The sequence below is a fragment of the Macadamia integrifolia genome, chromosome 7, assembly GCF_013358625.1.
Source record: "Macadamia integrifolia cultivar HAES 741 chromosome 7, SCU_Mint_v3, whole genome shotgun sequence".
Taxonomy (NCBI): Eukaryota; Viridiplantae; Streptophyta; class Magnoliopsida; order Proteales; family Proteaceae; genus Macadamia; species Macadamia integrifolia.
In genome coordinates this window covers 2185351-2199058 of record NC_056563.1, presented here as the reverse complement: position 1 = coordinate 2199058, position 13708 = coordinate 2185351, and the positions used below count along the sequence as shown (strand labels likewise).

Here is a 13708-nt window from a genome sequence, read left to right as displayed (position 1 = left end):
ACTTCTGATGAGACCGAGACTATGCATGTCATTCATCTCCACTTCACCTATGGTCATTTTAGGCCTGACCCTAGCTCTTTTAACTCCTTCGATTTGAATCAGGTCACTCCTCCTTATTGGGGTGTTCTTAGGCCTCTTTTGTACATGGCCATATCACCTCAAAAGACTTCCACGAAGCTTGTCGTTGATCAAGGAAACTCCCAAATCATCTGTAATATGCTCATTCCTTTGTCATTCATATGCTCATTCCTTTATCTTTCATAGTTTTGTCACTCATCCATCTTAACATTTTCATCTCCGCTACACGTAGCTTTTCTATATGAAGCTCATTCCTTTATCCTTCATAGTTTTGTCACTCATCCATCTTAACGTTTTCATCTCCGCTACACATAGCTTTTCTATATGACACTGCATACTTGCCCAACATGCGCTCCATACATCATGGCTGGTCGCACAACAGTCCTATAGAATTTTCCCTTAAGCTTTAAAGGGATACGCCATTCACACCACACTGCGGACACACCTCTCCACTTCATCCATTCCACTTGAATTCTCAGTGAAACATCATCCTCTATGCCCCTTCTTTATTTATGTTTGACCTCAAATATCTAAAAGAATCACTTCGTGGAATCTCTCTCTTATATTCTAGGTACATTGTTCTTAATTTGGGTACTTAATGAAGTAAATTATTAAAGATTTGTTTCACGTCTTACCAGTGTTCAACCACAGTGGATTTGTGTCAATGTAGTTTGTGTTTTAACTGCTTGGTCATTTATGCATTTCTTGCGTGGCCAGAGTGATTGTGCGATCTTCTTCTCAACCCCCCCAACTTTCTTCTTATGCTGTTGACCCCCCCTCTAACCGGCCCTCCACCATGGTTTTGATTATTTCCATGATTACTTCTTGAAATAAGAATTTTTTTCTTGGAAAGATTTGAAACTAATTCAGAATAGCTAAACGATCTCTCTATGGCCTCTGTATATGGATTATGTCCAGAGGCTATGTTTTTCTTTAACCTGGACAGCTGATTGGGGTGTTCTGATGGTAGGTTGGATAGATTATGGTCTAATCATACATGTGTCATTTTTCATGGTCCATCTCAATCATGTGGCCCACTATATATGGAAAATTCTCTTATATTTTATAGCTGCTTCCAGAATTGTTGATTCTTCAGACTTTCTTAAGCGCTATATTTCTCTGCATGGCAATATGCATTCGTGCTGAAACTTAATATGAACACTTAGATTTGTTTATTCTTGTTGGTTTTGGGTTGTCAATTGGCACTGCAACCTGCAATAACTGAGTTGTCCCGAGTCTCCTGACTAATAACTATTTGCTAGGTTAATGTTCTTAACCTGATCTGGTCGGGAAGGCTTGGTCACTTGAGTTGTTACTCTATCTATACCTGCACCATACAATAGGGGTGACCTACCTCCTGTAAGAACAGAATATTCTGTCTAAAGAAAAAGGGTGTACCCAGTGCACGATGTTCCGTCACTGCGGGCCAAGGTTTAAAGTATCAATATTGTGTATTGGAAGGGTAATTTTAAGAGAGATATTATATTGTATCAGGTACGCAAGCTACATTAGATATGTATGGAAATGTTTAAAAAAATACATAGAAATGCTTAGGATATATGCAAAAATACAGTTTTGAAGCATAAAACACCATAAATAATTAATATATAAAATATATCATGTATAAAAGAAGAATAAGGATACCTCAAGGGGGTTGCTCAGTTGACCAGCAGCTCACAATTAAGAGGCCATCATTTCAACTCTCCTTGGGGGCCTAGCTGTCAAAAAGAAAAAAAAAGAAAAAAGGCAGAATAAAGTAGAACGAGACAGGTGCATTCAATTGATTGTATACATAGGAATATAGGATGATGTTTCTTAGTTCTTACATGTACTCATACCAAATCGTTTTGGTACCATAAAGATATGATATGCTATTATCAATGGACAGTGGATATGGAAGGATTCTTAAAACCTTGGCCTTACCCCTTCTTCACATAGAGGCCCAATCAAATTTGTCGTAACATTCATAATGATCAACCTTACAAAGATCCCATTGGATTCCGGAAGCTCGTAGCATTGGTCCTAATAAACCCCAATTTATTACTTCTTCTTCCACCAATAATGCCCACCGTTCCAAAAAAATGGGATTCCACGTAATAAGCTTTTGATATATTCAGCAACCACTATTTAAAAATAATTGCAGAAATCAAAACATTTATCTATCCAGCCATGACGTAAATCAGCAGCTACTCCCCCAATACGGAAATAATTATGCATCATTCAGGCAGTGGGATCTAATTCCGAGCGTGGATCTTTATTTCTTTTTCTTTTCTTTTTCACATTTGTTATCGAATATAGGTTAAATTGAATTCTTGCTGAGACTTATCCAGATAAATTCATATCCAGCCAAATATTAAATAGTGATTTCTTTGTAATGATTGACTTGGTCTGTGAACAGGTTTTATATGGTTAATATCACCCTTTACCCACAAATCTTTCCTGGTTAACTGATGATACATGCAATTAACTCGCTGGGCTACCTCTTACAGGTGCGACGAGAGTGTGAGCATTTAGCGGGGAGGTTTTCAATGAAAGATGAGCAGAAACAAATAGCACAAACACTGGAAAAGCTTGAGTTGGAGAAGAGAAGGCTACAAAGAAAGGTCAAGAATGCATTCATTTAATTGCACCTCCTTTTCTTGACCGTCTTCTCATGTTTTAATGATTGAACATTGACCATGGAACATTACTCTTCAGATATCTCTACAATCCCATTCAATACACTTGTTTCTATCCACTTTTCAATAATTTGTCCTTTCTTTTTTCAGTTGCTATATTATGGTGTTAAATAGTCAAGAAAATCTCACACAACTTAAAATCGTTTGATGCGTTTTCTCCCCCATAAAATGAGTAATGCATTAAAATTGTTTTTTTTTTTTTTTTTTTTTTTTGGGGGGGGGGGTGTTGGGGATGGTCCTATGTTGAACAAAACCACACCACTAAGGACTGTGGAACCTTCACCCAGGCATATTGTTCATTCAATATGCATATTTTCTTGGTTTGAAGTGAAGTGAAACATTTGCACCACCTGGTTTTGGGTCGATGCAATGTTCAATGCTGGATATGCCAGATATGGGTATAGAGAAACCCAGTGCACGAGGCTCAGGTTACTGCAGGGTCTGGGAGGGGATAATGTACCCATGTGCCAAATATGGGAAATGATTTATAATCAGTCATTTTTGAATAATTGAAATTTTTATTAAAGGACGTTCAATTTGTAGATTTACTAGAATAGTTACTGTTTTCAAAGTTGAAAATTTGATGGCATGTTCATTATCCCTTCTGGTAGGAAATTTTGTGCATTGATTAGTGTGATCTGAGAAAACTCAACAATCCTTCAACAAAATTGTTGAACTATAGATAGGGTTGCCACACTGTTTTGCAGTTGGGGCATCTTTGGGTTCCCTTGTAATATCCCTGCTGTCCTTTTGTAACAGGTGGAATGATTCTCCTTCTCTCTTAGTGATTATGCGTGCATGCACTCTTACTTAATAGCTCGAGCTTTTAGGATAAACAGTTGTAACGTGGTATCAGAGCAGGGAGGTCAAGTGTTCAATCCTTGGGAAGTACAAGTGTACAACGAGGTTCCCACACATTCTCTCCTCTGTGCCACTTGATGTTGTTTCCACGCAAGTGTGTATCACGTGCAGATCTGTGTGTTTACAGTCCTGCACGTACAGGGGGCATTGATGGGTTTCTAGAAGTCTAAAGGATTAGGTCCATAAACTCAGTTGAAAACCAGAATCACTGTGAATAATTATTGACCAGAATTAAAGAATAAGTGAGAACCAGTAATCTGGATCTCATATTTGAATCAAATTTCAATGGGGGTTGATCTATTCAGATATGGGAACAGAATATTACAGGTTGAACTTGATCCAAGGACTGATCTCAAGTTTCATAAGAATCCTACTTGAAATAGGACTTCCAAAACCCAAATTGATATCAGTAACTGGGTGATTTCTGGCCTGCAAATAGACTTTCACATATCAAGTAATTACAGTGAACATATTTTAGAATAGGAACTGAACAATAATCTGGGATATGATGCAAAACAGAATCTACTCATGGAAACTTGAAATTACGGAATAAATCTCAGAAAACGAGTCTAACAATAGAAAACTGATGATCTGAGATCAGATCCAAAATTTAGAACCTCAGATAGGTTTAGGTTAGAATCCAAAGCATCCAGGATTGCTAGGAAACAGATCTAAATTAGCCTGGAATTTACAAAGAGTATTCCAGCCTTACAAGCAACCATAGTTGTGATGGCGCCAAGACGAACCGATGCGTTGGAAGGCTGCCTAAGCACTTAGGTGACAAATTGCCCGACTTAAGATGAACAAGGCAACCAAGTGTTATTTTTATTTTCCCGCTTTTCTAACATTATTTAGTATGCTACATGTACCTTATATCATTAAAAATCAATATTAAGCCAAATCAAGTAATCAAAAATCAACATTAAACTACATCAAATCATAAAAAGCAACATTAAGTCACTTTAAGTAATAAAAAGTCAACATTTGGAGAAATGCTCTTGTTTTATAATAATTTGAATAGTCAGATGGTTTAATTTTACATGAGACTTATTAAGTATAGGTATAACACAAAACCAACTTTCCAATAAGTTTAAGATTACTTAAATCTGAGTTGTAATGATAAAAAGTTATGTTCCAGTCAAGCTAATTTTAAAGTGCGTGAATGCTGTTAAAATTGCATGAATGAAAATAATTTTATGGATATCAAAACAAAAGATTATTTTACCGAACTTTCAGGTTTTAGAAATGATTGACCATGATAGGATTTATAAAATTTTCAGAAATGAGAAAAACCCCAGCATTTGAAAGTTGAAGATCGTCCCTACAACCAAAAGTCCAGTTATTGACTCTTTATCTTTTTGGAATTTGATTTTTTAAAATATTTTTATGGGATTCAAATAGGGGGGTATTTGCTTATTTATGAATAATATCTTAAGTAAATGAAATAACAAATATAAAAACATAAATAATAAAAAATAAATAAATAACTTAGGGATAATGTCCTACGATTCTGGTTTCGGGTGAACCATAAAACTCCCAAGCTTTAAGGCTTGGCTGAACTGAAACTGGTTCAAACTGAGTCAACTTAGAACCGCAAGGCTGAGTTGCTACTAAGACACCTTGTTTCTCATCCTTTGGTATACCTATCTTGATGCTCTTGAAGCTGATCTGCATCAATGCTGTCCAACCAATAATGTATAGATGTTCTTCTCATTCCCTAATAAACTGATAAAGATGCCGTCTAGCCTGCTTATCTGATAAATGTCACCTCACGTATATTGCTCTGATGAACTAATGAGATATATTGTAACTTAAGACAATACAATAACCAGTCTATAGGCAATAGTTGAAGATGAGATAAAAGTAGAAAGAGAGAGAGAGAGAGAGAATGGAAGAAGGAGAGAAGAGAATTGCTGAACCATGATAGATTCAGAATGATCTATTGTGGTACCCTGCTGCCTTTATTTATAACATAAGCTATTAGACTATTTGTAGGAAACCTAATAAGAGTCGATGTCTATTAAAGTAATACAAGGAAACTGGAAGTAAACTAACAACCAAAGACTAACCAAGCAAAACAACTAAACAAATATCACAATAGGGACACTCCCACTATTGTGACTAATTGCAAGGAAGTTAAAGCACCACAGAATAATAATGCCCCTATTACCTGCTTAACACTCCCCCTCAAGCTGGAGGATAAAATTCACATGCCCGTCTTATAACAATTTTTCCAAAAAGATCATCTAAACAGAGGCTTGGTAAACATTTTACCCACCTGATTTTACAGAATAAACAAATGGAGAATCATTCAGCTTCTTCATAACCAGATTCCCACAAAGTGATAATTGACTTCAACATGTTTGGTTCTTTCATGAAACACATGATTGCTGGAAATGTAGATACCAACTTGATTATCAAAAACATTTGCATAGGTTTAAACCCCAATTCTTGCAGTAGTGGCTTTAACCACATCAACTTGGATGTAGTATGCGTTATAGCTTGATACTCAACATAGTTCTAAATCTTGTTTTGGTAGGCCGTTTTGGTCAGACTGAAATGGGAGATTTTTTTTCCATGACTTTCGCTTCACCATTTCAAGGGGGGGGGGGGGGGGGGGAAGGGGGAACTACTCGAAATTTTGGCAAAACGAAGCATTTTTAGATCGAAATAAGTGGAATTTTGACCAAAATTATGCTACTTCTGGTTCGCCTCCTGTTTTGTGTCGGGCATGTTGAAAGTAGAGAAATTTCACTGTGATTCGGCGAAATTTCGAACTATGATACTGGGCCTCAGCACTGGATCTACCTACACTTGTTTCATTCTTCTCCAATTGACATGATTACCACTAATAAATGTACAATCACTTGTGGTAGATCTCTATCACTGTCAGCTTCAGCCCAGTCTGCATCTGAATTCTTGATTAGGTTAACATGTTGATGAAGTCTATAAACGAGCCCCTTTCCTAGAGCTCCCTTTAGATATCTTAGTATTCAACATGTTTTCTCCCAGTGAGTCTTTTTAGGTGACTCCATAAACTGACTAATAACTCCAGCAACAAAAGATATGTCAAGTATAGTAACAGTAAATTATATAAGTCTCCCCACAAGCCTCCTGTACCAGTGCTTGTCATCAAATTCTTCAGCATCACGTGCTCTAAATTTCTGGTGTGGATCTATTTGAGTAACAATTGGTTTAGAAGCAAATATACCAGTCTCAGACAAGAGATTTAACACATATTTTGTCTATGACAGACCAATCTCTTTCTTACTTCGTAGCACTTCATACCAAGAAAATATTGGCTTTCATTTGAATATGCTGATGTAGATAAAATTTCACTGCTGTAATCCCCTGATGTATCATCCCTAGATATAAATATATAATAACGTCATCAACATACACAACCAGTACCACCGGTCTCTTTTAAATTTTAATAGGTGTGTATCACATACATCAGACACAGCTTGTGATTATAGAACCTCGATACCTAGAATATATTGTGATTGATCAAGATCCCCCTTTTTTTGTGTGTGCGCGTGCGTGTGTGCTTGCTTGCTTTACGCAAAGTAGTCTTCAGACGTACAATTCTGTCAACCCATTACTCATTGTTGACACCCAAATACGAAATGTTCTGAGCTGGCTCTTGGGCCCACACATCAATGTGACCTGACTGAATTTGTTAAAGCATTTCCAACCAACATACCAGAGGCGGTTGGTCACTTTTAGTGACCAATCTAGCCTTGAATCTAGCAACAAGAATACAGTTTGTTGAAGTATACTGCTACATATCATTCTTCAATAATTGTTCCATCTCTTCATCGTGGTGGTTCAACCTCTTCATCCTGATGCTTTTCCACCCAAATTATTCGAAGAGTGAATCTGTGATTCAAAGGAGTCAACCTAGCAAAAGTTTGGCAGTTTCCAACCGGATGTTATCTAATTTTTTAATTTGCCAGACTGAGTGCCTATATAGATAACACTTGCAAAATCAGAAGATTGATCTGCAGATGAGTCTAGATTTGAGAAGCGAGCTGAGCAGAAACAGTTGAGTAGTTGTACATTGTTATCACCAATTATATTTGGAGTGGATTCTATGGAGGTCAGTCATTAGAAACTGGTACTGCCTGCTGGTCTTCAAGAAGACCAATCATTTCAAGAACTGGAAGAGGTTAAAAACAATGGATGTTTAGAATTTTTAAGAAATATCTTATTAAAAGCACAAGTCCCAAAAAAAATTGCTTATCTGATGTTGACTGACACGGATCTTGGGTTTGTAGGATGAAAAGAAGAAATTTGACCTCATGTATCTCTTACTGAACCTCTGTTTACGTATTATGGGCTGACAAGAATATTCGCACTGCTAGATACAATAGTATGACGAAAAATCCAAAAGAAGTTAGCTAAAGCTGTTCACTGGAGCACCAAAACCAGAATTATTTTTGTGTTTGTATATGTTACATGATTTTTTTGTGTATCTAAGTTTTTTTGTATTTGTATATGCCACATGGGTTTTTTTGTATATCTAAATTTATTGATGTTTCATGTGTTTTTTTGTAACTAAGGTGAGCAAATTTAAAGTATTTGAACCATTGGGCTCTCTCGTATTTTAATTTTGACAAAATGCATTCCTATGACAGATTGTGTTTCGGCCTGATCCCGCAAAATTTAGGAAGTTAAAATCCGAATGTGATGATTTTATGCGGCTATTGAGATCTGTTCTTGTTCTTGTAAAGAATCTTGGAGTAATGAAATCACAACAGTTGATTGATCATGCATGCAACTGGCAGGTAACGACTTCTAGTGTATATTAATGTTCTTTGTCTGACTTTCTTGACATTTTTAATGCTGTTTTATTTCCATTTTCAATGTGGCTATTGATTAAGGTTTTTTTTTTTTTCATTAATATTCATTATATCTGCTTTCACAGGAGACAGCAACTCGTTTTATTAATCGGTTGTCAGATGAGTACATTGCTTACATCGATATAATTCAACCAATACAAGTTTCAGTGTTTGAAATGAAATTGGGCATGTCATTGGCTGTGTCAAGTGCTTTGCAGAAAGAATTTCTCAATAAAGTTGGGAAAGACAATTTTGGTCATATTCTGGTAGTACTTTTAATCCTCCCCCCACCCACTCACCCTAAAAAAAAATAGTAAAATAAACAAACAAAAAAACTTTTCCCTTGAACTTTTGTTGACTGATTTGAACGGTTTCTTGTTGGGTTAAATGACTGACTTGAAGGTTTGGTTGGCAGGAAACGGTCTATTCTTTCATGCGATTTCCTAGAAGTTGTGTTGCTAGATCCATACCTGTTGAAGCCAATCTACCTGAGGTTCTATGCTGTGATCCAGATCATTCAGCAGATATTTGGGCAATGGATATGAATTTGCTGAAGAAGTTACTTAGTAGTTCAATACATAACACTCCTGATAAAACAGTATGTAATACATTAAATTGTTTCATTTCCTTGCTAAATATGATAGACCTCATAATATCTACTAATGATGCTTGGGTCATACTGATGTTGTGCATGATTACATAAGTCTCAGATCACCCTCCCTTAGTAATTTGAATATTTTTTAGTTGAATGGATTATATTTCCATATTATGATTGGAATGGCTTCATGTATTGCAGGTCCCAGCCTTGCAATTAGATGCTGCTTTTTACCATAATATTCTTGTTCAAGTTACAGTTGAAATCGCCAATTCACTTCTAATAGACAATACATCATTTAGGGTATGTTTTTGCACACAAGTGATTTGAAATGGTGCCTCTTTTTCAAATGCATTTACTAAATGGTTTAGCATTTGAACTGTCTCCCTTGAATCAGATGTTGGATGAGATATTTGACCAATTTGCAAGCATGTGGATGGATATGAAAGTTCAAACAAAAGCAAAAGAAGATGAAGAAGCTCAACAATATAAATTCAGGCCCCGTGCATTCAAGATAGAAGACATTCTGGAAGTTGATATATCAACTCTTAAAGATTCTTTTCAAAATGAAAGTTTATGTGCAGAATGGCAGGAAATGGTGGCAGAAGAACTTACAGAAATGGTAATATTTCAATACAATCAGGCAAATATCCTTTTTGTTCTTTCTCATTTATCCTTAAGAGTCACTTGATTCATTTGAAGGTACCCACCAAGGAACATGAAACCCTCAAGGAAGAATGGAACCATGTACAGGAATCCATTTTGATGAATATGGTTGACATTCATAATCGATTATTTGGTTCCATTGATCTGGTTAAAAAGGTAAGTCATTACCCCCCCTCCCCTTCCTTGAGCTATGTACACATCAGAAGTACCAAAAGGGGAAGTCTTAACTTATGAAGCCTCAATGCTTTTTTTACGTCCAACAATATATTGAGACTGTCTGGCCCGTCTTTTATCGAATTCAATTTTGAGGAATGATAAAAATAGAAGTCCTTTAGGGGCATATTTCCTGGATGTGCAAATGTGCAATAGTTAAAGAAACTTTGGCATAGTTCTCTGGTAAACTGCTCATTCATTGTCTACAGAATGGGTATATTTTATTCCCTTTACATAATGTATCTGTTTGGAGTAGCAAGGAATTAGTGTTGATATTTTCCCATAAACTGTGGAAGGTGGAACCAACATGGTTCTGCCTGATGACCAGTAAATCATCACAAAGTTTCTTTGGATATCAAAAAGAGTTCCCGAACTAAGCATACTGTCTCATATATATATATATATTCTTATGAGGATGACCTGCATGTGCATTTTGTTCCATCTAAATTTCATACGAAAATATGACATTCTTCGTCAGTACTAAGTTAACTGTTTCTTTTGAATGAAAATCACTGATGAATTAATTGATCTCCATTCCAGCCTGGAGTTATTCTGGTCTCTGATGCAGAAAGACTGATTTCCTTCATGGACTCCTACAGACTGGGGACAGGAGTGTTAAGAGGTAAGTACTAGTAAATGAACCATATTTTCAACACTTACAAATGGATCACCGGCTCAAGTAAGTGCATTGTTCACCCTGTTGATACCTCAATCTTATTTATGTCCAGAGTTTCATGGTATGTTGTCCTCTAGCCTGGATGCAAAACTTGTTCCAGAACAAGTACTTTGCCTGTGCTTGGAGCATGACACAAAATTTGGGCTATCTCGAAAATCAGATCACATCTACAATATTTACAAGGTTGTTTGGACTTTGGAGTATGGTGCATTTGAATAGCATAGTGTAGCTTCTTCATGATTTTGTCCTAACTTATTCTATGTCTACTTCCTTTCTAGGATTCTAATGCTCCTATATTGGCTAAAATGGTGAAGCCACTTACTAACATTCAAGAGAGGATTGTGTCTCTTTTGAATGAGTGGCCTGACCATCCAGCACTCCAGAAAGTTCTAGATATAACTGAGATGCTTTTGTCCATTCCTCTAAGTACCCCATTGACCAAGGTATATATTCTCTTGGAGTTTGTTTAATGTTGCTTGTGCCTTGAGCAGTGGACCTTATATATGCAAGAGGGAAACATAGCAGAGACATTTGAAAATTTACTTATATCTATATCTATCTAATTGCTGTTACTTTAATGTTGCAAAAGGTTCTTTCAGGTTTGCAATTTTTGCTCTCAAGGGCCTGGATGTTACAAGAAAATGCTTCAAAGTTCTCTCTTTCTGGTGAGTTATTGAATAATTTTATTCCTTTGTTCCTAGTAATACATATTGGCTCTAAATAGAGTTGAATGGTGAAACAGGATCCATGTATCCAACCTGTTTACTTGGCAAAGACCTAGTTGAGTTCAGTTGAGTAATCCATAGTTATGCTAATCTATTAATATTTACAGATCAACTGGAACCAATTTTTAGTCTGATGTCCTCATGGCAAAGGATGGAGTTTGACTCTTGGCCAGCATTGCTTGATGGAGTGCAGGAGCAATACAAGATTAATGCTGCAAAAGTAAATCATATTTTTTATATTATTAATCTTTTCATGGAATCGGAAAATAGAATCATATGTTCACTGCAGATGTTGATTCTACTTCGGTTTGCCTATCCTGCCTATGAAAATTTTGCAGCTTTGGTTTCCCCTGTACTCGGTTCTACATCGTGTACATTCTGCAGATATTGCTGGAGATAATCAATCCACCATTGAAAGGCATGTGCCACCTTATGATGCTTCTAAGATTTTGTTAATGCACTTGTATTTCATATGAAACTCCATTTCTGACACAATTAGAATTTCAGTTTGGAGGAGTTCATACAAACATCCAGTATTGGCGAATTCAAGAAACGTCTTCAACTTATTTTTGCTTTCCATGGCCAGATAAATACTCGTGTCTGTCTGAAATATTATTCTAGGTAAAGAAATGCTAAATCTAATTACCATTGAATTTTCTTCCCCCACCCCCCTCCCCCCAAACCCCCTGGGTGAAAAGGGTTTGAAGCTAAAACTTGCTGAAGAGTATCTCAAAGAAAACAACTAGGTTTAGATTGCTGAAGAATATCTCAAAGAAACGACTAGTTTTAGATTTTTCCAGTTCTGGATTTATTTCAAACATCAGTGGTGGAAAAAAAAACTGTCTTTCAGTTTTTCCTTTTCCTACTATCTCCTTTTTTCTTTTTCCGAGGGTGTGTGGTTTCAGTTGGTATGCGATCTATGATATTCTTAGGCTTTATTTATCTATTTTTCCATTTATTCATAGATGCTATCATGTCATTGTTGTTCTGTTTAATATGAGCATTTCAAGTAAATAAATTAAATCTTTTTTCTCCATTCAGTAATGGTTGTCTTTTCTGGTTCTTATTACTCTTGCAGTCCCTGTATGATGGAAAATCTGAAGATCCTGTACAATGTCTTTGGCTATTATGTCCAGTTCCAGCCTATGTGAGCTGTTGATCCACTTGCTTAAATGTATAAATTTCTAGGTTCCTTCTGTGATTCTTCATTTTACTATGATTTTTTGGTGTGATACAGAGTTTCAGAGCACATTGATGCTAGTCGGAGAAAAATTGAGACAGAATTGAAAGAACTTCTGAAACTTTCTCGATGGGAGCATTGTGAGAACCATTTGTTGATAGAGACCTCTAAAAGAACCCGCCAAAAGCTTCGGAAGCTTATACAAAAATTCAATGTAATTAATGCGTGCACAAACCCCTTTTTTTCCCCTCCTTTTAATCCTCTATAATTCTGTCCGATTAATCATTCCTCTTTCTTTGCTGAATATCTTTTGTTGTCATTTAGATGCAATAAATTGTTCATGTTATCTATATATATTTTTCACATTGTGAAGGCCACACAAGTGACTTTGCGAGCATGTTTAACTGATTTATATCGAGTTGGGTTAGATTCCACTCTTAGAAATATGTAGGGCTCTTCAAAATGTATATGTTTGATTATACTTGGAAGTGACTAGTCATGACAACCATCTTCAGGTGTCCACATACACATTTGAGAGAGTTTTTATAGATTGAGTCTTTCAGATATCTTCACTTGTCTCATTGTAAATGCCTGAAAGCCTGTTCGGTCAAATTGTTGGACCTGATCATGAGAGACCTTGGGGTGGGTGTGTGGGCAGCATGGTGTGAAGTGCCTTAGTTCTTGGCATTCCATGCATGTGGAGGATTGTAGAGGCGTGTGAAATTCTAAATGATCAAAATGTGTAACATCCTGTTCAATGGATTACTGTTCTTGCCTACCCTTGTAGTTCAGTAGAATGCCACCAGACAAGGATGCTAGTGAGGGAATGTTGGCCAGCTTTAGTGGTTGGAGGGAACTGGGGACTTCCCTAGGGCTTGAACACCTTGTGGGACATTGATTCCAAAACTAGAGACCATGTTGGTTGACCAAATTGTTAAATTGGAATCCTTAGGTCATGTTGGCTGGGATTTACTTGTGGGTTGGTGTATGCATGTTTTAGAAACTTCGTGGGAATGCAAGATGCATAGGTCATGTGTAACGCTGCATCCTGCTGGGAAAGAAGTGGAAGAGATGCCCTGAGCCTTAATGGAAGCAGTCCATTCTAGGATGGCGAGGGATAGTCAATTTTCGCTTATTTGGAGCAAGGTGATGAATTGCTCCAATTCCTTCAACTCTTCTCAATAAAAGCTTTAAT

The 13708-nt window shown here is 36.6% G+C and overlaps 1 protein-coding gene across 3 annotated transcripts in view; it reads left to right on the top strand.

Annotated features, from left to right (window-relative positions):
- LOC122084122 (midasin) overlaps positions 1-13708 on the top strand; it is a 93370-nt gene that overhangs the window by 70818 nt on the left and 8844 nt on the right. For all 3 annotated transcript variants that reach the window (XM_042652195.1, XM_042652196.1, XM_042652197.1), the window contains 16 exons: positions 2568-2681; positions 8255-8404; positions 8545-8724; positions 8874-9056; positions 9255-9356; positions 9451-9675; positions 9756-9875; positions 10473-10554; positions 10661-10791; positions 10887-11051; positions 11198-11273; positions 11441-11553; positions 11672-11751; positions 11841-11954; positions 12412-12480; positions 12571-12727. In XM_042652195.1, coding sequence (XP_042508129.1) covers positions 2568-2681; positions 8255-8404; positions 8545-8724; positions 8874-9056; positions 9255-9356; positions 9451-9675; positions 9756-9875; positions 10473-10554; positions 10661-10791; positions 10887-11051; positions 11198-11273; positions 11441-11553; positions 11672-11751; positions 11841-11954; positions 12412-12480; positions 12571-12727 — 2061 coding nt within the window. The remainder of the gene's footprint in view (positions 1-2567; positions 2682-8254; positions 8405-8544; positions 8725-8873; positions 9057-9254; positions 9357-9450; positions 9676-9755; positions 9876-10472; positions 10555-10660; positions 10792-10886; positions 11052-11197; positions 11274-11440; positions 11554-11671; positions 11752-11840; positions 11955-12411; positions 12481-12570; positions 12728-13708) is intronic.